Source organism: Fusarium solani, assembly GCF_023522795.1.
Source record: "Fusarium solani strain SB1 chromosome Unknown bctg00000004, whole genome shotgun sequence".
Lineage (NCBI taxonomy): Eukaryota > Fungi > Ascomycota > Sordariomycetes > Hypocreales > Nectriaceae > Fusarium > Fusarium solani.
The window spans coordinates 3,104,983-3,124,983 of record NW_027072152.1 but is presented as its reverse complement, the minus strand read 5'-3'; the positions used below and the strand labels follow the sequence as shown (position 1 = coordinate 3,124,983).

At 53.5% G+C, this 20,001-nt stretch overlaps 8 protein-coding genes across 8 annotated transcripts; 5 read left to right on the top strand and 3 right to left on the bottom strand.

Moving 5' to 3' along the window:
- Positions 1–114: 114 nt before the first annotated feature.
- MRS44_008050 (uncharacterized protein) lies at positions 115–1,847 on the top strand (the record flags this gene model as incomplete). Its single annotated transcript, XM_065620752.1, has 2 exons — positions 115–1,188; positions 1,287–1,847. The coding sequence occupies 2 exons, from the start codon at positions 115–117 to the stop codon at positions 1,845–1,847; spliced, it is 1,635 nt and encodes a 544-aa protein (XP_065476824.1).
- A 475-nt stretch (positions 1,848–2,322) lies between these two features.
- Positions 2,323–5,926, bottom strand: MRS44_008049 (uncharacterized protein; the record flags this gene model as incomplete). The annotated part of the gene is made up of 8 exons (XM_065620751.1): positions 2,323–2,684; positions 2,934–3,021; positions 3,128–3,824; positions 3,873–3,925; positions 3,975–4,242; positions 4,298–5,646; positions 5,713–5,737; positions 5,808–5,926. 8 exons carry the CDS (start codon positions 5,924–5,926, stop codon positions 2,323–2,325), a joined length of 2,961 nt encoding a protein of 986 aa, XP_065476823.1.
- Positions 5,927–8,809: 2,883 nt separating this feature from the next.
- Positions 8,810–10,069, top strand: MRS44_008048 (uncharacterized protein; the record flags this gene model as incomplete). The annotated part of the gene is made up of 2 exons (XM_046269137.2): positions 8,810–9,353; positions 9,459–10,069. 2 exons carry the CDS (start codon positions 8,810–8,812, stop codon positions 10,067–10,069), a joined length of 1,155 nt encoding a protein of 384 aa, XP_046133932.1.
- Positions 10,070–11,449: 1,380 nt separating this feature from the next.
- Positions 11,450–12,601, top strand: MRS44_008047 (uncharacterized protein; the record flags this gene model as incomplete). Its single annotated transcript, XM_065620750.1, has 5 exons — positions 11,450–11,618; positions 11,701–11,708; positions 11,757–11,910; positions 11,957–12,287; positions 12,355–12,601. The coding sequence occupies 5 exons, from the start codon at positions 11,450–11,452 to the stop codon at positions 12,599–12,601; spliced, it is 909 nt and encodes a 302-aa protein (XP_065476822.1).
- A 1,293-nt stretch (positions 12,602–13,894) lies between these two features.
- Positions 13,895–15,929, top strand: MRS44_008046 (uncharacterized protein; the record flags this gene model as incomplete). The annotated part of the gene is made up of 4 exons (XM_065620749.1): positions 13,895–13,945; positions 14,196–14,449; positions 14,653–14,971; positions 15,030–15,929. 4 exons carry the CDS (start codon positions 13,895–13,897, stop codon positions 15,927–15,929), a joined length of 1,524 nt encoding a protein of 507 aa, XP_065476821.1.
- Positions 15,930–16,303: 374 nt separating this feature from the next.
- On the bottom strand, positions 16,304–16,743 carry MRS44_008045 (uncharacterized protein; the record flags this gene model as incomplete). The annotated part of the gene is made up of 2 exons (XM_046279445.2): positions 16,304–16,528; positions 16,588–16,743. 2 exons carry the CDS (start codon positions 16,741–16,743, stop codon positions 16,304–16,306), a joined length of 381 nt encoding a protein of 126 aa, XP_046133935.1.
- Positions 16,744–17,280: 537 nt separating this feature from the next.
- Positions 17,281–18,030, top strand: MRS44_008044 (uncharacterized protein; the record flags this gene model as incomplete). Its single annotated transcript, XM_046280038.2, has 2 exons — positions 17,281–17,356; positions 17,405–18,030. The coding sequence occupies 2 exons, from the start codon at positions 17,281–17,283 to the stop codon at positions 18,028–18,030; spliced, it is 702 nt and encodes a 233-aa protein (XP_046133936.1).
- A 223-nt stretch (positions 18,031–18,253) lies between these two features.
- On the bottom strand, positions 18,254–19,470 carry MRS44_008043 (uncharacterized protein; the record flags this gene model as incomplete). The annotated part of the gene is made up of 2 exons (XM_046269138.2): positions 18,254–18,940; positions 18,997–19,470. The coding sequence occupies 2 exons, from the start codon at positions 19,468–19,470 to the stop codon at positions 18,254–18,256; spliced, it is 1,161 nt and encodes a 386-aa protein (XP_046133937.1).
- Positions 19,471–20,001: the final 531 nt, after the last annotated feature.

Here is a 20,001-nt window from a genome sequence, read left to right as displayed (position 1 = left end):
ATGCCTGCGAATCGACCCACTAATAGGCAGGCAACCAGCACTCACCACGCCGCAAATCTCTTTATTTAATCGTAGTCGTGCGAGCAAACTATAGCTTCAAAAGAGCATACAACCATGGAGCCCGTTAAGCCTGGCCTCCTCGGCCTCTCAACTGAGCTCCTCTTTCACATCATCGACTACGTCCATCCATCGTCGCATCTCTCACTCGCCCTCACCTGCTCCAAGCTCCACCACCACTCCCGACCAATTCTTGACCGCCACCGCGCTGCCCGCAGCGTTGTGTCCGACCTTCAACCTGAGAGTGTGCTCGAGCTTCTGAGGGGTGCAGAATCATGCAGCGTCGAGCTCTGGCATGTGCGGGAACTGGAGCTCTGGGGTAATCGGAGTAGCTCGGAGGAATGGCGAGCTTGGGATGCGGGTATGACGGGTATGGTACGACTCGCCAACGTAGAGCCTATCGAGTCAAATCTAGGAAGAGAAGAAATTATGGGCTTCTTCTCAATGGCGAAGCAATGGTGGGATATACCCGAGGGCGAATTCGACGCTGCGAGGAACGAGCTTGAGACTGGAGGGGACGGTTTCCTCAAGATGCTTCTGATCGCCTCGTGTCTCAGACTGCACAGCATCAGATTCGCCAAAGAAAAAGAACAGTACATGCATACGAGCCTCCGATGGATGGCAAAGGCCGTGTCGTGGAGCATGGACAGCGGGAGGTGGCCGCCGGGCTTCCAGTCCCTACGCAACGTTGCCATCGGCGTCTCGACGGGGGTGCCGAGAGTGCTAGAAGAGGAAGAAAATCACAACCCCGGCGGACTACAATTGGAGTTCCTCGACTTTGCAGCTGTTCTCAACCTCCCCGGCATTCACAGTGTGTACATCAGAGACCTCTATCCAGACTGGGAGGACGAGGGCGACGATAACCCGGATGCTGTGAGGGAAAATTACCGCCTCGAACCCCGTTCGTCAACCATCCAGCACATCTATATCGACCGCGCGCAGGGCCTACAAATATTCTACGATCCTTTCCTGAGCATCGGTAAGGATCTGCAGTCTATGACCCTCCGGGGCCTCGATGATTGGACCCAATGTGATGACACGGATGCGATCCCCGAGGCCCTGAGTAGGAACTACCCCCGACACGTTCCGGAAGATGACCTTTTACAGGCCGACGGGCCTTCATGGATACAGGTGCGGCGTTTATATGCCAGACCAGATAGGAGACCCTTTCCCCGGCATGAGACAATTGTCTGTGGGCATATCCGACATCGACCTGCTGGCCATGGCAGAAATTGACACAGAGCCAAGCGTTGAAGCGTACGTCGACTATTGGTGTAACGGGTTCCTGCCAAAGAACCTCGAGGGTCATCATGATCTGGGGAGAGCCGGGTAACGGTGACGACTGGCTCCAACTGGACGACGATGTCATGATGGACTTTATCGACACAGCTATCGCGGCCGTGATCAAAGCCGGCACCTACAAGAACCTCAAGGTCATCTACCTCGACGATATCGAAAGACAGACAGAAACCCAACGCCCAAGGGTATGCTTCCAAAAGTCAATCGCCGCGGGACGCGAGATGGGCGTGCACGTCTATACCCTGACAAACAGGGAAGACGGCGGCTACTGGAGGGAGTTTCCTGCTGCTGCAGACAGGTTCGATCTGAAGACGGGGCCATTCGGAGAGAGGCCTGCCTCGTGGAGGATCAATCGGAGGGAAGGGGTGTGGGAGGATCCAGGTTGCGAGGGATGTGGAGAGTGCGAAGAGTGCTTGAGGGTATATCCAGAACACGTTTGGAAGAGTGCCGCAGCTTCAGTAGCTGAGGGCTCAGAGCAGCTGGATGTGTAGATCGTCCATATTTTGAGCAAGTATATAGACGAGGCAAGCGAGATGTCACCAGTATACCTTAAAGCTCTCCTTGTAACCATGATCCATCGACATAGCTCTAGCACCCGCTGTGACGAATATCGTGAATGCATGTATGTGCGCTCCTCAGGAAGTGGCATCCCCTCTTGGGTTTAACCCGTAGTGTACGCCTTTATACACTAAACGCCATCTTCCCGGTGATACCATCTTTTCAAGACCGATCATCTACTCCGCCTCAATCCTAACCTCGTGTAAGCATCGTTCTTGAACCAGTAAATAAACTCACCTCTTGAAACACAGACCAAGAGACTAGCCTCTTCGCGATCCCCTCAGGCCTTTGCCACTTGATGATCCTTTGTCAAACGTCCCTCAAGGCCGCGCGGCACGACGCGTTGCACTCGTAAATCCCATAACCAAACATCGAAAAAACCGCGCGTCCGTAGCCAATTGAAGTCTTTCATCCACCATTCTCGTATCCCATCGCCCTCCTCCACCACGTCCCCAACCCCCTCCCCTCCATCTCCTTCGCAAACTCCGCCACAGACTCTGTCTCGTCAAACCCCATCGCCCTCTTGCCCGTCTCCTCCACTGGAGCAGGCTTCGCGACGCATCGGAAATCTTTGTATCGTAGTGCCTGGACGCTCGCCACCCACTCGGTCAGCCCCGCCTCGTCGCGGCCCTCGGCGAACATGATGCCTGGCGATCCGCCGCTGCGCACTAGCAGCCAGTCCACATTGAGCTGCTGGGCTGCGCGCCGGACGCGCTGGAGCTTCTTTCGCGATGTGATGTGATGTGTGCGAATTAGACAATTAAAGAGTCCTGCGGTGCGTGACATTGTTGAGTTGCAGAGATTGAAATGAGGTTGAAGTTACGATAAGTGGCTGCCGGACTTTTATGAATCCGACTACCTACGACCCAGCATCACAGAACCTCACAATACAAACCACCCTCACGTTCTTGTTAACAGCCAACTGAATGGATAAGACGGATTCGAGTCATCATGAGACCATCCCGACATATGCACATCTAAAAGATAATGCTTAACATTCCGCCTAACGCCGTTCCTACCATCTTCCACATATACAATAATCATGGCATCAAAGTGTACCCACACGCTGATCCAACCATCCGCTTCCAGTTCTGCTTCCAGCATTCGCTATAGTCGTAAGAGGGGTATAATGTCAAGGGGATCCAAATCTCCTCGATGATCCCTACCAACACCGCACACTCCGTCCACCTTAGACACCTCGGAACATGCGCACCACCAAGAACCACATCGCGCCGAGGAACTTGAAGGCACTCAAACCTGCCACACTCCAGAGCACGATAGACATGTAAATGTTTGATCGCTGCGTCTGGATATCCTCCTTGTCCTCCTTGCTGGGGCTGATTCTGTCCAGGCCGGCTGAGCTGAGCACCAGAGCAGCGATAGCAAAGTTGGTGACCATCCAGATCAGAACGACACCAGTGCGGACACCCTTGTAGTAATCCATCTGCTTTTCCTGGAGCTGCGAGGGAGTCGGCTCCTTCTTGACGATCACCTCCTTCTGGGCAAAAACAGCAAGTTCTCGTTGATACTGCGCGTTAAGATCACCCTCATCCGGAAGATCTGTCTTGGCCGTGCCGTCCTTTGTATTGACAGAGGGCAGCTTCTCCACCTTGTCGTCACCCTTGGTACCCCAAGAAACATCGTGTGTGTTGCAAAAGGCGTAGACGTTCAGAACGTTGGTAAAGGTTGGCGTCAGGAGCATGTACTGCACGAACGAGGTAGCCATGTGCCAGGGATCCAGCATGATTATGGAAGCGATCAACCAAATACCCCATGTCGACATAACCGAGATGATGAGCATGTAAAAGACCTTATTCTTGAGAATGTCAGAAACTTGGAACCCGTCCGCGTCATTCACGTCAGCCATGATGGACTTGACAGAGATGAAGATTGCAGCGAAGAGAAGGTAGCTGGATCACTGTTAGCCTTAGAAAGATTAGAGTTGAAAGCACACTTACATCATGATGCCAGCCCAGAACCAAACCATGGCAGCATAGAGTCCCACCAGACCCTGCAGGCCGGTTACCCAGAGACAGTACGAAACATGTAATCAAGATGACACCGTAGAGCCAGGTGAAGACGACACCCAGGATCTCGCCGGTACGACCGAGTAAGCTATCGTCTCCCAAACTCGTCGTCAGAATCTTAAAGACCAGGAAGAAGTTACCGATAGCGAACCAGGCGAAGATCATGTTGATAGTGTTGAAGATGAACTCGATGAAGAAGGCAAACTTCCTCAAGAAGGTGTGATCGGACCGGAGGAAGTCGAGGAAGTGGACGATAGCATAGATGGCAGCGAAAGAATGAACCGTTGAGCCAACGACGACGCTGAAGGACCAGCTCAGTAATCGTGTCTGGCACATCAGTCTCGCCGGTAGCCGACTTGACATATTGCAGGATCCAGTGGCAGTTTCTCTTGGTGACCAGCTCGAAACAGAGAATTCGATCTTCGGCCAGATACATGTTGGACTCGAAAAGACCAGCGTCACTACCACCGTGAAGCGTCTCACCGAGGAAGTACTTCTCCAAGGGACCCTGGCCGTTCTTGTCGTTCTGGAGCGCAACGTATCGGTAGGCGGAAAAGGCACCGGGCAGCACAGAAATGAATCCAAAGGCGGATTCCAAAGGCTTGTCCAGGATGTTACTCATCTTGTACTCGAAGTTCTGCGCGGCAACCAGAGGGTTCAGGAGGTATTTTCCTCCTTTGCCCAACATGGCCTTGATTTCACCACAAGCACCACCGCACATGGGCTCCAGGTCGAAGGCCTTCCAGAGATGGTAGATTGAGCTACCACCGGGTCGAGTACCAGCATCGAGGAGGACGCAAATGTTGGGGTTAAGAACGTTGCCAAATGCCGTAAAGAACCATCGATGAGAGTTGATCTTCTTGGCGTTCTTCTCCTTCAGACAGAAGAGGATCTGAACCGGTTGGCGACCGTGCACAAGTTGGACCACATCGTTCTTGATCGCAACATGTGTCTGCGTGGTGTACTCGTAAATATGAGCTTCCACGTCCTTTCCGTTAACTTGTTGCTTGGCGATACCCTCCTGGTAAACACCCATGCCCGCCAAAAGGGCCTTTGTCCTCGGGTTGATCTTAGCTCGGCCATCGCTGACTACGCAAACAACAATCTTCTTCCAGGCATCTTGCCCCCAAGTCTTGCTGTTGGGTCGGTTACACATGTACTCAATGTTCTTGAAAACACCCGTCATGGTTCGCGCAAAGAGAATATCGTCTTCGTTGTACATGGTGACAACGATAAACAACTCGGTGTGTCGAGGCTTGCTGAACAGTTTTTGTCGGAGAGTGAAGTCATTGTCGAAGAAATCGTTGGGATCGCACGTCGCGGCCGAGTATCGCATGTGTGTGAACTCATCACGTTCGCCGTGGTTAACCTGCGAAAGAAGAACAGGAGGAACAGGACAATCAAGCACGAGGTTTCCTCGGTAGAGCTTGACCTGCTTCACAGTCTTCCATCGCTTGATTCCGCCCTGCTGAGGCTGGTCCTGGTATGGCTCGCTAGGCGCATCCGACTCTTGGTGCTGCAGCATGGGTCGGTCGGCCGGGTCATCATAAGCTTGGTCGTACCGCTGATCGTAACCTTGATCATAGGTATCGTAGCCTTGGGGGCGAGGCTCGTAGGGTTGGTTTCCGTACGCATCGTGGTGATCTTGCGGGTTGACAGCGTAGTCGCCGCCGTGGCCATACCCGGACAAATTATCGACGGATTGCTACAGGCAGCGTCAGTGTATCTGCTCCAGCAATCCCCACGCGAAAGACGCAGCACAAGCACTTACCGCCGCATTCAGGTCGAGTCGATCGCTAGGAGTCCCTAGTCTGTTTGGGGTCGGGGCCCGAGGGCATGTTCAGATGAGACTGCGAGTGTCCATACTGATTGTAGCGATTGTCGTCAAACGGGTTCTCTTCCATCTGGTAACCGTGCTGGGGCGCGTACTGCTGCTGCCCTGGCGACGGCGTCCGATGTTGCTGCGCGCCATAGCGCTGATCCATCTCGTTATTATAGTAGTCGTCGTCTGCGCGAGTTTAAGGTTAGAATATAGGTATTGAGACTGGACAGAGTGTCTGAAGGCGCAGAGGTAATGTTTCGCTCGGAGCCGAGTGGGTTGGGTTCGTCGATGCTCCGCCACGCTCGTGTACGTCTGTGGCATACGCAAGCGAGGGTGACAGAGGGAGCATCCGACAATCAAGGGGTAATGGGCGTATTAGACTTGCCTAGGCGGTTGTAAGACATGACGGCGGGAGTTTATGCGCACTCGAAGGGCGCTCTGCAATCGTCGGCAAAAGGGTCGCAAGTTTGGGGTTCGCAAGTGGTTGCGCGGGCGGTTGCCCGGGTTTCTGAAACAAGGGGGGCCTGGGGGGAGATTGTTCGTGTTTGATCGAGAGTGAGTGACGTCGCGCTCGGGGCTCGGCACCAACCGGTGGGGGAGAGGCGGGTTGCTTGTGCGATGGAGGAGGTGGTGAGGCTGGTTCTTAAAGATGAAGCTCAAAAATTGATGCTGTGGCCCTGCAGTGATGGACCTTAGCAAGGTTGTCGTGAAGCAGCTGACAGTGTTTACCTACATGCCCGTGGGCGTTGTCGGGGGAGTGGGGGGCTAGGGTGGCAGCTGAATGCGTCGATGCGGCCGGAATGCACTCGACGGCTACCTAATTAATTATTAGGTATGGATGTCTGTGATTCAGAGAGGCCGGTAACAGAGCAAAGAGAGGAGAAGAGGAGGAGGAGAAAAAACAGTCAGCTTCACAGGGCAGTCATCATGAGAAGTAGTAATGCATCTTCCTCAGCCCGATTCCTTTGGCTGTCAGCCGAGCCCCAGCTAGATCCATCCCAGTTCCCTTCAAAGCCTAGCCCCAGGCCGAGCCCCCGCCAAATATCAAGCCCAGATGGGTCTGGACAAGCCATGTTATCCAGCTCTGGTGCCCGTAGTGCCTTTTAACGAGCCTTGTCGCAAGCCTCTGCGCAGTCTGCCAGGTCCTAGTGGAACTCAGGCAAGGCGTTCTGGTCCTCCTCACTGCTCGCTTCCCTTCCTTTGATGCAGCTTACCCGTCGGTCTCTGTGAGGGAAGACCGAATGGACCTATCACGGCTTGCTGACTTGTCTGACTGGCTTCCGCAGCCGACCCCCCCTGCTTGCGGAATCCTCGCCTGCTTGCAACTGCCAGACGGGATGTTGTCGCTATCTCACGGACGGGATGCCAAGCGGCCCTGATCAGCACGAGACCAAAAATAAAAATAACCTCAGCCGTCAATAGACCGCCACAATTGCATCTCCGGGTTGGTCATGCCCTGAAGTGCCATTGTGTTACTGCGCCACAGCATCTTATTCGGCTTGCCTTTGTTCCGCGTGCAGGGCAGTTAGCGCATTGCATTGGATGGCATGGCATGGCACAGTTTGCGAGCGGTTTTCGCATACCCTTTGCCTCGCCCCATCATTTTCGCATCCGTTGCTCTGGCGCTGGTGGTATCCCGTAGGCTATCGCCCTGCTGTCGCCTGTATGTGGAGCGCCCTGCCTGTCATACTCTGTTGGTCCTCATCTCATCTCCCGCCAGCAAACATGCAGAAACGCCCACTGCAGGCGCCCAAGATGAAGGGGAAAGTGCAGAAAGCCCAACATATGAATCAGTATCCATAGGTAGGCAGTCTTGTTCATCTCGTCCTGGGGAAACACAAGGCCAGGTACCAGGCCAGCCCTTTGGCTGCTGCACGGGCTTATTTCGTTGCTTATTCCCGCGACCGCCACACGACCCTTCATGTCATTAAGATGCAACGGTTAGAGTCAGGCTGGGGGATGGCTTGCTGAGAAGTCAAACTGAATCAGTTGGCATTCTCTACCAACGCAGTTCTCGACTCAAATGAAGATGACAGCTCTCATCTTCCTCATCATTCATGCCGCTCATCGTCATTTGCCTCCCTTCGTAGTCCAGCTGATCCCCTCGAGATAACCTTAATGAAGCGCCCTCTGAAATGCCTAGGGTCACGGGACCCAGCTCAGCTCCTCCACCACGGGCCAATAGATGCCTCGGTCCGTCCCTTAGCATGTCGCTCAAACAACCGCTTGACCTCATTCGTTCTCTCCAAACCACGTCTGGGCGCCTCCGGGAGATCCAAATCCTTCCTCCTTGCAACGGCCCATCCTCGCAGGCTCCCGTATGGAAGGAATTTCTCGACTCATCACAGGTTAGACCAATCACCATCGAGCAGTCATGCAGGTAACCCTACTACAAGGTCACGCCCTTGGGATCGTCGACAGCGATCCTCTCGCAGTGGGAAGTCTTCCATCTGTCTCTGGGGACGATGAGCTCCGAAATCTTGTTCAAAGTTGGACAAGCTGCCTCGCCGTTGGACCCCTTACAGCAACCTTCGAGTGGAAGTTGTTCATGACTGCCGCGCTGCATCTCGCGATATGCCGCCTCGACAGCCCCTCCCGCCCAAGGCCCTGCCCTTGCAGCCTTGGTCGTTTTAAAGTCGCATCTAGGCTTGCTAGCCCAGTCAAGTCTTTTCAGCTCATGCAGTTTTAGGGTTAAAGGGCTGTTTTATCATGGGAGAATGACCAATGAAGCGCCTTCACCCCCCTGGTATCTTCATGTCGGACAGTCACCTCTATCGGCGGATACAACTCCCGCCCGATTGTTGCACCTCATCTGGCTAGGATGAACCACGCCCGAGGACATGGAGAGGTCAGAGGACTTGGCGGACGGTGTAAATATATGCCGCATTGATGGAGGTCTTACGGCGAGGTCCTTGGGGACTCATAAGGACCGAGACCCCATCCTGGTGGCGCTGGTCGACTCTCCTCCTCGTCCGTTGCTGCTGTTGACTCATAGTGAGAACTCAATCTTTATTTGTCCCTGGTTCTGGGGTACAACTTTGACAAAATGGCACGTTTAATGTCTCTTCTTAGCCTTTGGCTCTACCTATTCCCCCTCGCTATGTCCGTAGACTTCGAGAGTGTCACCATCAGTCGAGACCTGGACAACGTTGTACACACATGTGTGAGCAAATGTCTCTACTACACCATCATCAGCGACATGGGCAAGGCCATGGGCTGCGATAAGCCCTATGACAACAACTGTTATTGTGCTACGGCATCTGCGTCGGCATCCCAGGCCGATGCTTGGATGTCCAAGTGCGCCTCGAGCACATGTTCAGCAGGAGATCGATCTCGAGACCTGATCTCCATGCAGTCCATCTACGCCTCTTATTGTATGGGGGCCGGGTTCACTCAGCCTGGCGCCACCAACTGGTACAACCCAGCCGAAGCGACGGAGGAGCCTCAGTCACCCTCGGGGGAGGATGACGACGATAGCACCAACCCAGAGCCTAGCAAAACGGTCGACTCGGGCTCGGTGGAGACGACAACACACTTGACCATCGTCACACAGACGACAGAGGGAGGCGCAGGCCCATCCAAGTCGCGGGGTAAGTTCCTGCTACTCATGGCGACGGTTCCTTTGCTGTTGCTCCAGGTACTGTGCCTGTGTCTGGCGTGTGTAACTTGAGTTTGTGCTAACTCACTTCTCTTAGTAACTGTCGAGGCAACATCGACCTACTATGTGAACCCGGACGGATCTCCTGCACAGATCAACCTATCCGACTCGAGCGACAACTCGGCTGTCAAGATTGGCGTTGGTGTAGCAGTACCTGTGGTGGCTATTGCGGCGATTGGACTATTTGCTTGGTGGTTCATCAGACGGAGAAGGCAACGACAAGCACAGACTCTCCCGACTACACAACCCGCCACCGAAACTACTACAGGCGGCGGTGCTGGCATTGCACCGGAGCGAAAGGACACGATACAGAGGAAGCCCGTTGGTGCCACCGCAGTCTCTCCCGTTTCATCTGTGTCTCATACCAACGAACTCTCTGGCGTCGGAGTCCAACGTGAGCTTTCCGGTCGGGAGGCTCAACCTTTCCCCGCCGTGACACCGAGTCCACCCGTCCAGGTCCCTGGACAACACGAGATGACTGGCGACGGTTGGCGGCCGAATTTGGAGATGGATGGACGGGATGCTCGAGTGGAGATGTCGGGAGAGGCCAGGCCACCTGAGCTGCCGGGACAAACAAGCAGCCCGCCTCCCGTGTATACGGCGCACGAGACTACACAGAGGTGGGAACTGCCCGACAATTCGCGATAAGGGATTGATCTGGAGGAGTCTATGTGGGTTTCCGTTTAGGCTCTGCGGCCTCATCAGTAATAGAAGTGCTTTTCATGTTTCATTCTCACTTATTCTTGTATCTCTAGTTAACTGACTGATGGGGAGGAGTTAGGGATGGAGTCCAGTATTGGTGTATGGAGACAACACGTTAGATGGAATAGGGCCACAATATTGATACCAGTTGAATTGTCACCGTTGCTGCACAGAAAAAGATTGTCCACGACATTGAGAATATTATGCTGACCCTTTCCTCATCTCCTACTATGAGTCCTACTTTCGTCAGTTACACGAGATCACGACATATCACAGAATGCCACATCCGCACATCCCAAGTGGCAGAACACTGAATCACCAGCAAAAAGAAACCGGCCAGGCAAACAACATTCATGCTTTCGCCAGCAAAAAGTGCAAAAGAAAGGGTCTGGCCGGGGATTGAACCCGGGACCTCTCGCAAGCTTGCTTTCGGGTTTGCCCTAAGCGAGAATCATACCACTAGACCACCAGACCGAGTCAACTGAGGAGCACGTGATGCTCCTGTTGCTTGGAAACGGTGGGCGAAAATTGCGTCTAAGCATGCAGCCGTTGACGGCCGTTGGCAGCTGCTGACACCTCGCTTCAGACGCCTCGTTCCGCTGGCGCTGGTAAAGCCCAATCTTACTCCAGTCCATCGTCAGATACTATCAGGCCTTTCGAGCTTCGCTGCACCTCGGTTATTTTATTCCTGAGCTGCCTTGGTAGATGAAATCTTGGTTTATAGAACTAACGTCAAGCATAAACAATCGACCCATCCAAAGTCCGCTCCTCCGCAACCGTCTCCATCGTGCAATTCGCCTAGGGCTGAATTAATAATCGTCGTACTCCTCTCCCACGCGTCCATCGTATAAACTTGACCTAGCGCAAGCCACACCCGCCCATCGCTACCCGCGGACTGCGTGGCCCATGCTAGATGATGAGAAACTCCCAAGACCATCCGTGGGCTCTGGTTGGTCCGTCCTGACCCGTGGACAGGAGTCGGAGTAATCTGGCATCTTGTGTGACCCAAAGGTTACGCCGTCCCAGGAAAACTGGGACAGAGGCCATCGTGAAGTGCGGACTTGTGTGGAAGGGCAAGACGCGGCCAGTGTTTTGTGATTAGAAATTCGTTGCGTATTGCATCTGGTTCGGGGTCAACCGTGAGTGTTGCGGAGATTGGTTTGTGAAGGGATCGTAAAGAGCATCGTCGAATATATAAGGACGGGTGTAGTCGAGCTGTAAGACAAGTTCATTAGCACTCAATCCATCAGCACTCAGATCCCAGACAAGCATTTCATTAAGCTTACACTTATCCATCCTTCTCTTTACCAACTTTGATCCACCACAATGTCTTCTCCTCAGCTCATCACTGTCTATGGTGCTACTGGCGCCCAAGGCGGCAGCGTTGTCCAGTCCCTTCTCCAGAACAAATCCCAGGCCTTCAAGATCCGCGGAATCACTCGGAACCCAGACTCTGACAAGGCCAAGGCCCTGAAGGAACAGGGGTGTCGAAGTCGTCAAGGCCGATGGTCTTGTCAAGCAGGAAGTGGTCGAGGCCTTCAAGGACAGCTGGGGAGTCTTTGTGAACACGAACTCAGATGATCCTGTAAGTTGTCAAGATCAGCAACAAGAAATCATCTAATAGGAATCATAGGCTGTGAACCAATCTGGCGGTCCAAGCGAGACAGACTTGGGCAAGAGCCTCGTGGATGCCGCCGCAGAGGCCGGAGTTCGTCACTTCGTGTACAGTGGTATGGCTTCTGCGTCCGAGATCACCGGAGGATCTGTCCCCAACAAGGCTTTTGAGGGTATGTTCTTTTTCAAGACGGAGTTCTGTCTTCTAATTCCTCGCAGAGAAGCATGCCATTGGAGAGTATGCCAAGAGCAAGGGTGTCTTCGAGACTGTCAACATCGTCAGCCCTGGCTGGTACATGGAGAACCATCTCGTCGAGGAAGTTGCCCCTGTCCTAGGAGGATTCCCTTTTGTTCCTGATGAAGAGGGATACTTGACTCTGCACATCCCTCGCTGGGGTGGCAATGACGAGATCCCCTTCATCTCGATTGGAGACGACTACGGTGATCTTGTCCACGGCATCTTCCTCGATCCCAGCAAGCACAACGGACGCCTCACCCAAGGCATCAGCTCTAGCTCGAAGCCTGAACAGCTCGTCTCTGACTTTGAGAAGTGTGCGTACCAGATGTCCCTTTGATTTATTGTCCCAACAGCTGACTGTTTGACAGTGACTGGCAAGAAGGCCCGGTTCGTGCCCCATTGAGGACTGGAAGACGATGGAGACGTACGGAGTCGAGGCTTTCGAGACGGTCAAGTACATGTTCGGCTTTTGCCAGCACTCCGGCGGCTTGTACTATGGCGTTCCCAACGACGTGGACACGACGGGTGAGCTGAAGGCGAAGGCGGCCGAGGCCAAGGGAGAGTCTGGTGACAATGCGAAGCTGATGACGCTGGAGAGGTTCCTTAGAAAGTACTTCGCCTTGTAAATTTCGAGTTCTATCTTTATTCGAGATCGAGAACGGCAGCGATGTCTTCTAGATCGGGGAGGGAGGAATGGTGGTCTGGGTCCGGGTATTCCATGCCGTCAGCACCAAAGCCAGCAAGTTCTAGTAGGAACTGAGACAGAACACAAATACCTTTCTAGTCTTTAAATGCGTCGATGGTATCAAATTTCGAAGTCAAAAACCTGCCCATGGAAAAAGCGCCAGTGTTGGCGTGGTGACTGCTCCAAACCACAGATCAACGGGGGCAAATAGAGGCTTGCCGACAGTGATTCCGCATCGCAGAGGGGATGAACTTCAATACCAAACAATGGAATCAAAGAAATAATTCCATGTAGTCGAGATAAAATCAAACATGCCGAGTGCGAGGCTGCCGTGATTTCCAGGGGACAAAGGGGTGCTCGCAGGCTTGGTGCAGATTCATTGTTAGGCATGCCAAAATCAATGCCCCCTCAATTCTCGCCGAGTGATTCCCTCTGCTGCCTGGGCAATTCAACCTTTGGTTTAGTGCGTTTACAGTAAACCCTGCTCGCTGTATCTCGGGGCTGCGAGAGGCTCAAACGAAGAGATATCACAGAGTCGCCTGCACACTCCCCCTAAAAGAGTGCACCGGAAATCAAAAGTAAAATTCTTTGGCCAGACGTTGTTCCATGGTCTTTATTTGTGCTATTTAATTTTCTTTTTGCTTTTAATTCCCCTGCGCTACGTACTTTGGTGGTCATGTTCGTTCGATTGTTGGCGGTGCTGCAGCACTCCTCGGCCCCTGAGGCACCACCGATCTCCCTTCCTGCACGGCAGTCGCGAAGAACCTCGCGGTCCGCACCCTGCCCTGACTCTCTTCCTTCCTTCTCCCAACACACTTAGAGAGGCGAACCTCTTCTCCTTCCTTCCTCCACCCGCTTCCATCGAGGCCAACCTCCCTCTCCTTCATCACGCACCTCGAAGCGAAGCTCAACATCGACTTCATTTTCCCACCCGGGTCTCGCCCATCTTCTTTCTGCATCGTTCTCTGATATTCCGCCATCCTCGCTCTTTTCTTCACAGACCGGATTATCTCCAGGCCGCCTGTGGTTGCCCTACCTACGGTGGCCCTCACCTCGCGCACAAAACACCCCTCCACCACCCACCCCTCTCCTCTCTTTTTTCTCCACCAAACATCACCGCCCGGGACAACCGTCTCTTGAAAACAACTCTCCTCTGCGCACCTCGGCTGCTTGAACCAGTCGAGGCTTCTCTTTCACTTTGCTCCCCGGCTTTCTTTCTCGTGCCTGAGCAACGATGAGTGACAACATCGACCCGCGCGAGGCCCAGAAGCGGCTCATCGCCATGGTAAGTGTCTTTCTTTCACTCCCGATTGTTTTCTCGAGACATTTCCCTATTGTTCTCTTCCCTTTTTTTCGGGCCCTCTCCTCTTCAGTCACACACATCCGTGGGTGGTCAACATTCTCTCGTAGCATGGGGTCATCTACACACATATGGCCGTGCTGCCAGAGCACGCTGTCTTTCCTCTCTCCCTTCATTAATCCTCACGCTTTGCATGATTACCAAGGGCAGCTCCTAATCACCCAAATCTCTTTAGGCCGACCTCACTCGTCTTCGACAGGAGGAACTTCCCTTGAGTGCTGAGGAAAAGCGAGGACCGTCCTTTAACCCCACCCGTCGGAACGGAACCGACCACATCAACCGTTCCCTCAAGGAGGGACTCTCCAACAAGTGGACCGTCAAGATTGACGATGAGGAGGCTCGTCAAACCGACGGTCTCGAGATCGAGGATGCACGCCCATGGGGAAAGAAGGTGGCCCAGAAGTACCTTGAGACTCGTGGATATGCTGGGTAAGTTCATCTATCCATAATATCGGACATATCTAATCCTTGAAAAGAGGTAGAGGCATCCCGGCTGCCATCCCCCAAGAGAGGTCGCGGAGATGACGACCCTGATTCTTTTCCCCAACCAAGAAGTCGGGTAACAGAACCCCCTTCAAGCCAGCTGCACCGGGTTAGGATCCCCGCGCGCAGGGTTCGGTCGGCCAGAACAGTGCCCCATCTGTCACCTTGGCCCAATGGGGACCCCAAAATACCACTCCGGCTCCCGAGCAGCCCCCTACTACTACTCAGGAGGTTGAGGCTGTGAGCCCCCAGGTCCAGCATGAAAGCAACGGAAACGTCCCTGAAGCCTCCGTCGCCGCCCCTGCCTCTACAAACCTCAAATTCGTCCTCAACACCATGGCTTTGGATCCCGCTATGGCGGAGCACGTCATCGGCACCGGAAAGTGTCAGGTCGTGCCTGGAAAGGACGAGATACTCTCCTTCTCTGCAGAATTGGTTATGAAGTTGCTCATCAGCGAGAACAGAGCTGTTCTGGAGCTCTCGGCTCTGGGCAAGCCGCGCCGAGTCATGGATGCTTTGGAACTAGGCTGCCCGGCCATTGATGGTCAGTTCTGTGCCTTCGCTCAGCTGTCCAACGGTGGTCTCTTTCTACCTTCGTTTCGCCGACGAGACCGAAACCAAGAAGTTCAAGCGGCACCTTGCCAAGATGCAGAAGTCGGCTCGGGCCCATCAGCCTCAGGAGAACGCCCGTGAGGTCGATCAGCATCAGGAGAACACCCGTGAGGTCGATCAACAGCACATCGATCAGCCTCAGGACGATCAACGCCAACCTATTCAGCGCCAGGCTGATCAAGATCAGTTTGATCAGCAGCAGGGATCGGTCGCATCCCTTGCAAACCTCAATGAAGATCTTGAGCCGCTCATTTCCATGAATGGCTGGACGACTGTCGATAATTCTCAGTCGCTCACCTTGGAGAATGCGACCAGACACGTCGTGGTCTTGGTGAATCGGATGCTAGGGAAAATGACTCCGAAGGAACGGGCAATGACTCTGAAGGAGGGCATCTTCGAATCAGCCCTTGAGGGTATTGAAGACGGTATTATTGAGCACTGGGTCCAGAACGGGTTCTTCCGAGGCTACAACGACAGCCTGAAGAATCAGTTCTGCGAGCTGCTGCGGGGGATGATGCGATTTCAGATCGACTTTCTTCGTCGTCAGAACGAAGGGTTCGACGAGAAGGACCAGGCCGTTCAGCAGGCAACTCAAGGCGTTCGCAACCTTTCTCTGCAGGATGCACCAGCCTCTATCCCAGCCGATGCCCCTCGCCAGCGTGCTGTCAGCCATCAGCAAGGTCATTCTACGCCTACTTCTCTGTTTGGCACCCAGCTTGAAGGACGCAGAGGCCTAAGCGCTTCCCGTTATGCAAGCGGACCTGTTGAATTTGAGAACTGCTTCACCGGTCCTCGCATCAAGAAAGAGCAGTAAGCCCAGACCAGGCTGCTGTTCTCCTCGCTGAGGCATTCAGTCTCGTGCAGGTAATCACATGGTTGGGGGTGGAAGAGAAATCAGTGTGTGTGCTAAATCATTCGGGCATTTGCATAGTGCTCCGGTTACTGACCGCCTGGCACTTGACCAAGTCAAGTTGAGACATTAATCTTTGACGAAAAGGTACTAAGGCAGGCGGACGGTTTGATACTTGAGAAGGCATGTTTGTAAGGTGTGCACAGGATCTGTCCTTGGTAGAAGCTTGCAAGATAGCCCAAATGATGAATATACACAAGTTTGACATGAAGATGGGGTTCAGTGACTGTCAAGATTATCCGTCAAGTGGACATTTTTCTGTTTGGATTGCTCATTCGTCATGATTGTAGGTTGAGCTTGATTTGGCATTTCCCCTGATAGGCGTCCAAGAGCTGCCGTGAGTCTCTATCAAGCCCGTCGCTCCCAGCGAGAGCCTCGGTGGCTAATTGTGCAGCCTCATGGTAACGGCGGAAGAAGTACAACTCCTCAACAGCATGGATGAGCTCCTGGATGTCCATTTTGGAAGCCCCCGGGCCCAGAGGCAATTTGATCTTTTTATGTATCTGATTTTTTTGTCAGTCTCTCCGTTTCGATAATGGCACGAGCGGAAAGGCAGGCCTACATCGCCGTTTTCAACTTTCGTCTTGTAGTCACGCTGGATGGCTCTCCACGCCTCCTCTGTCTGACCAGTGCGGCGAGTTTCCTTTGTGTCTGCCTCAGCTTCGTCAGAGGAGACGTCCGCGATGGAGAAGTTGGCGAGGGGGTCTTCTTCATCCATGTCGTAAGTTGGGTTGAGGAGGAGAAGATGAGATTTACGGAGGGAAGAAGTTGGTGATGGGACCCACTTGAGGTTTATGGTGTTTTGTGGTTGGTTGGTGGCGTCACTTGAGAACAAAGAGCAAACTTTGACGGCTGAAATTGGTGGACAATAGTAGGAGCATAATAATAGTATCCTCCGTGATCCAATGTAATTTCCTTGTATTTCGTCTTTGGCAAAGATTATGTAGTTTGTAGGTGAGACATGGACTGCAATCAAGCTTCAAGACAACAAGGATACCGTGCAAAGCCATTGCACACTGAACAGTAAAACAACAGGAAAGAAATGTACCCTGAAAAAAATACAAATAGACATCTTTACAAATACATATGTATCAATATCCTCGATGGCATCGGCGCATAACGCCCCGAGGTGGAGAGGTCTGATGTAACAACGTGGGGCAGGGTCCTTGGAACGCGGGGCATATCAGGACGACACTCGAGCTTCTAGTGTCAAGATCAGTGATCAATTTCTCATCTTGCAACTCATATAGACACCATGGATACCCAGGTTGAAAGACTCGTTGAAAAGACGTGGAAGAAGTTTGAGGAGACGCCCAAGGACAAGCGGCTATGTGAGCTGTTACTTCAAGATTTGGAGCATGCGTCTAACTCGTCTCTAGTAATCGGCGTCGCTGGCATCCCAGGCTCGGGCAAGACAACCTTGTCCCAGATCATCACTGCACGCCTCAATGCCCGCGCAGATCCCTCGTCTCCTCCTCCCGCAACTTTTGTCCCCATGGACGGCTTCCACCTCACCCGTGCTGCTCTGTCCGCCATGCCTGACCCAGCTACGGCCCACTTCCGCCGCGGGGCCGCCTTCACCTTTGACGCTCCCAAGTTCTTGGCCCTTGTTCAAGCTCTGTCTGCGACCCCGATCCCGTCGGAACCTGTCCTCGCACCATCGTTTGATCATGCTCTCAAGGACCCGCGGGACGATGACATTGAGGTCAGGCCGGAGCACCGCATCGTCGTGCTGGAGGGCAACTATCTCGCGCTGGACCAAGATGTATGGCGCGATGCGGCGAGCCTGCTAGATGAGCTATGGTTCGTCGAAGTGGACTATGAGGTTGCGAGGAAGCGGCTGAGAGAGAGACATGTGAGGGCAGGCATCGTAAAGGATCTCGAGGAAGGGGATCGAAGGGCGGTGGAGAATGACTTGGTGAATGGGGATGAGATTATCAAGTATAGACTCAAAGTAGACGAAGTCATCCAGAGTCGTGAAGACGGTAGCTGGGTGCACGAGTAGAGCGAATGATTAAGATAGAAGTAGCTTGGTTTATATGTTCTGTTGACCAATGTCAATGGATATCACCTCTAAATATTGTATCTAAGCTATGTGTCATGAGCATCAACATTTTGTAAACACAACTGAGCTATGCAAAAAAGAACACCATGAATCCCTACTCCAGCGCTGTGTCAAAGAACCAGCAATCCCAAAACCGCAAGCAGATTTGTCATGTCATATACATTCATGTCTCAGGCGTCCGAGACCTCTCAGCGCTCAGCTTCCGAATCTCCTCAGCCATGCTCTGGCCCTTGCCCTTGCGGGCAGACGTTACCGAGTTGCGGCCAGCGCTCTGGGAAACGTCCAGACCCAGGACTTCGATGAGCTCTGGGATCTCGGCGTGGTCGCGCGTCGTCTTCATGCGATGGCACCACGTCACCCTCTTCTCTTCGTCCCCGTAATCCTTTCTCCTGCCGTTCTCGCGCCCTGGTGCTGAATCTTGAGGATCTTCCAGCGTGTCCATGGGCTGGAACTTTTCGTCGCGCGGTGTTGTAACCGGCGTTAGGATATTGCGCGGCTCAAAGAGGAATTCGCCGCCGACCTGGCGCTGGTCACCCATCTTTAGGACGTTACCGGTAGGCAGTTGTTTAACACCCTGTACAATGCTGTCGACGATGCTCCGTGTCATGCTCTTACGCATGTAAGCCGGTTTCGCGCCCATCTGGAGCGTCTTGGTCATGCCCAAGGCATGAAAGAGGGACCTCGTTGGGTCCGTGTAGACAGGGAAGCGGCAGTTTGTCTCGTGGACGTACATGTCGATGAGGGCGGGATCACCACAGCCAATCACTGCGATGAAGGTGCTGACGGGGAGTCGGAGGAGGGCTTCGGGAGTTACGGCCTCAGACAGAGACCGAAGGAATTCTTGGCAGTTCTGTAGCTTCCATGTTAGAGTTTATACGGGCTTCAGGGGTTTGGAGGTTGACGTACGCCGCAGAAGAAGTGCCGGACAAAGATGATGAGCACACGTCGGGCAACATTGCTGCCCGTGTATAGGCTCGAGAAGGGATGCGATTTTCCATGTCGGTCTAGAACGATGTAGTCTTCGATCTTCTTGATGAGTTCGGGAGGAGGTAGCTCGTTTGTGGTGGCTACCTCGCCCTCAAAGTCCTCGGGTTGCGATTTGTCGATCTTGATCGACTGAGGGGGAGTTTTGGTAGAAACGGGCTTGCGATGTATGGCGAAGCCGTTGTTCGGTTGAGGTAGCTTCTCGTCGTATCCAGCCTCAAGGGCCTTTTCGTCGATATCGTCGTTCTTGGACTGGATCGATACAGGTCTCGGGGGTAGTGTCGGGGCTCGTTCGACGGAGGGCTCCTCAGGAGCTCCGTTCTCGACAGGCTTCCGGTCGATAGGAGACTTCTCATCTGGCCCTAACGCCAGGTTATCCGGATTGGAGGCTCCCATTCTAACAGAACAGGCCTCCTGGACAGTTGTGGAGGCAAAACCAAGAGAGTAGAAAAACGTGAGACAGGAATTGATGGTCAAGTTAAGCGCCGTGCTTTTGGTGAGACAGCGAAGGAAAGCTGAAAGATGGAGTGGAGGGGCACCGGGCGGCCCGAAGTGGCGCTGCTAGCAGGAGCTCCAGCTTATAAGGCTCCAGTGGAGAAACGGTTGTAGCGACGGGCCACGCAAGCCTTGGCTTGGTAACGGCTGATGATGGCTAGTCTGCTCACGAGGCGAAGGATCATGACAAGTTGGAGTCAAGGAAGGGACGTGGCAGGATCTCGGAGGTGCCCCTTTAAGAGGCCATTCGTGAATTTTGTGGCTTTCGACCCTTGAACCGCGATGCCCTGAATTTGGGCGGGTTAGGCTTGATTTCAGCGGCTGGTGAGGTCATAGTTTGGCCTTTTTTGGCGGGGGGATCTTCACGTCCCGTTACCCTAGAGTCAGGCATTGGACAGGCAATACGATCAAAATGGCTACATTTTTCGGGTT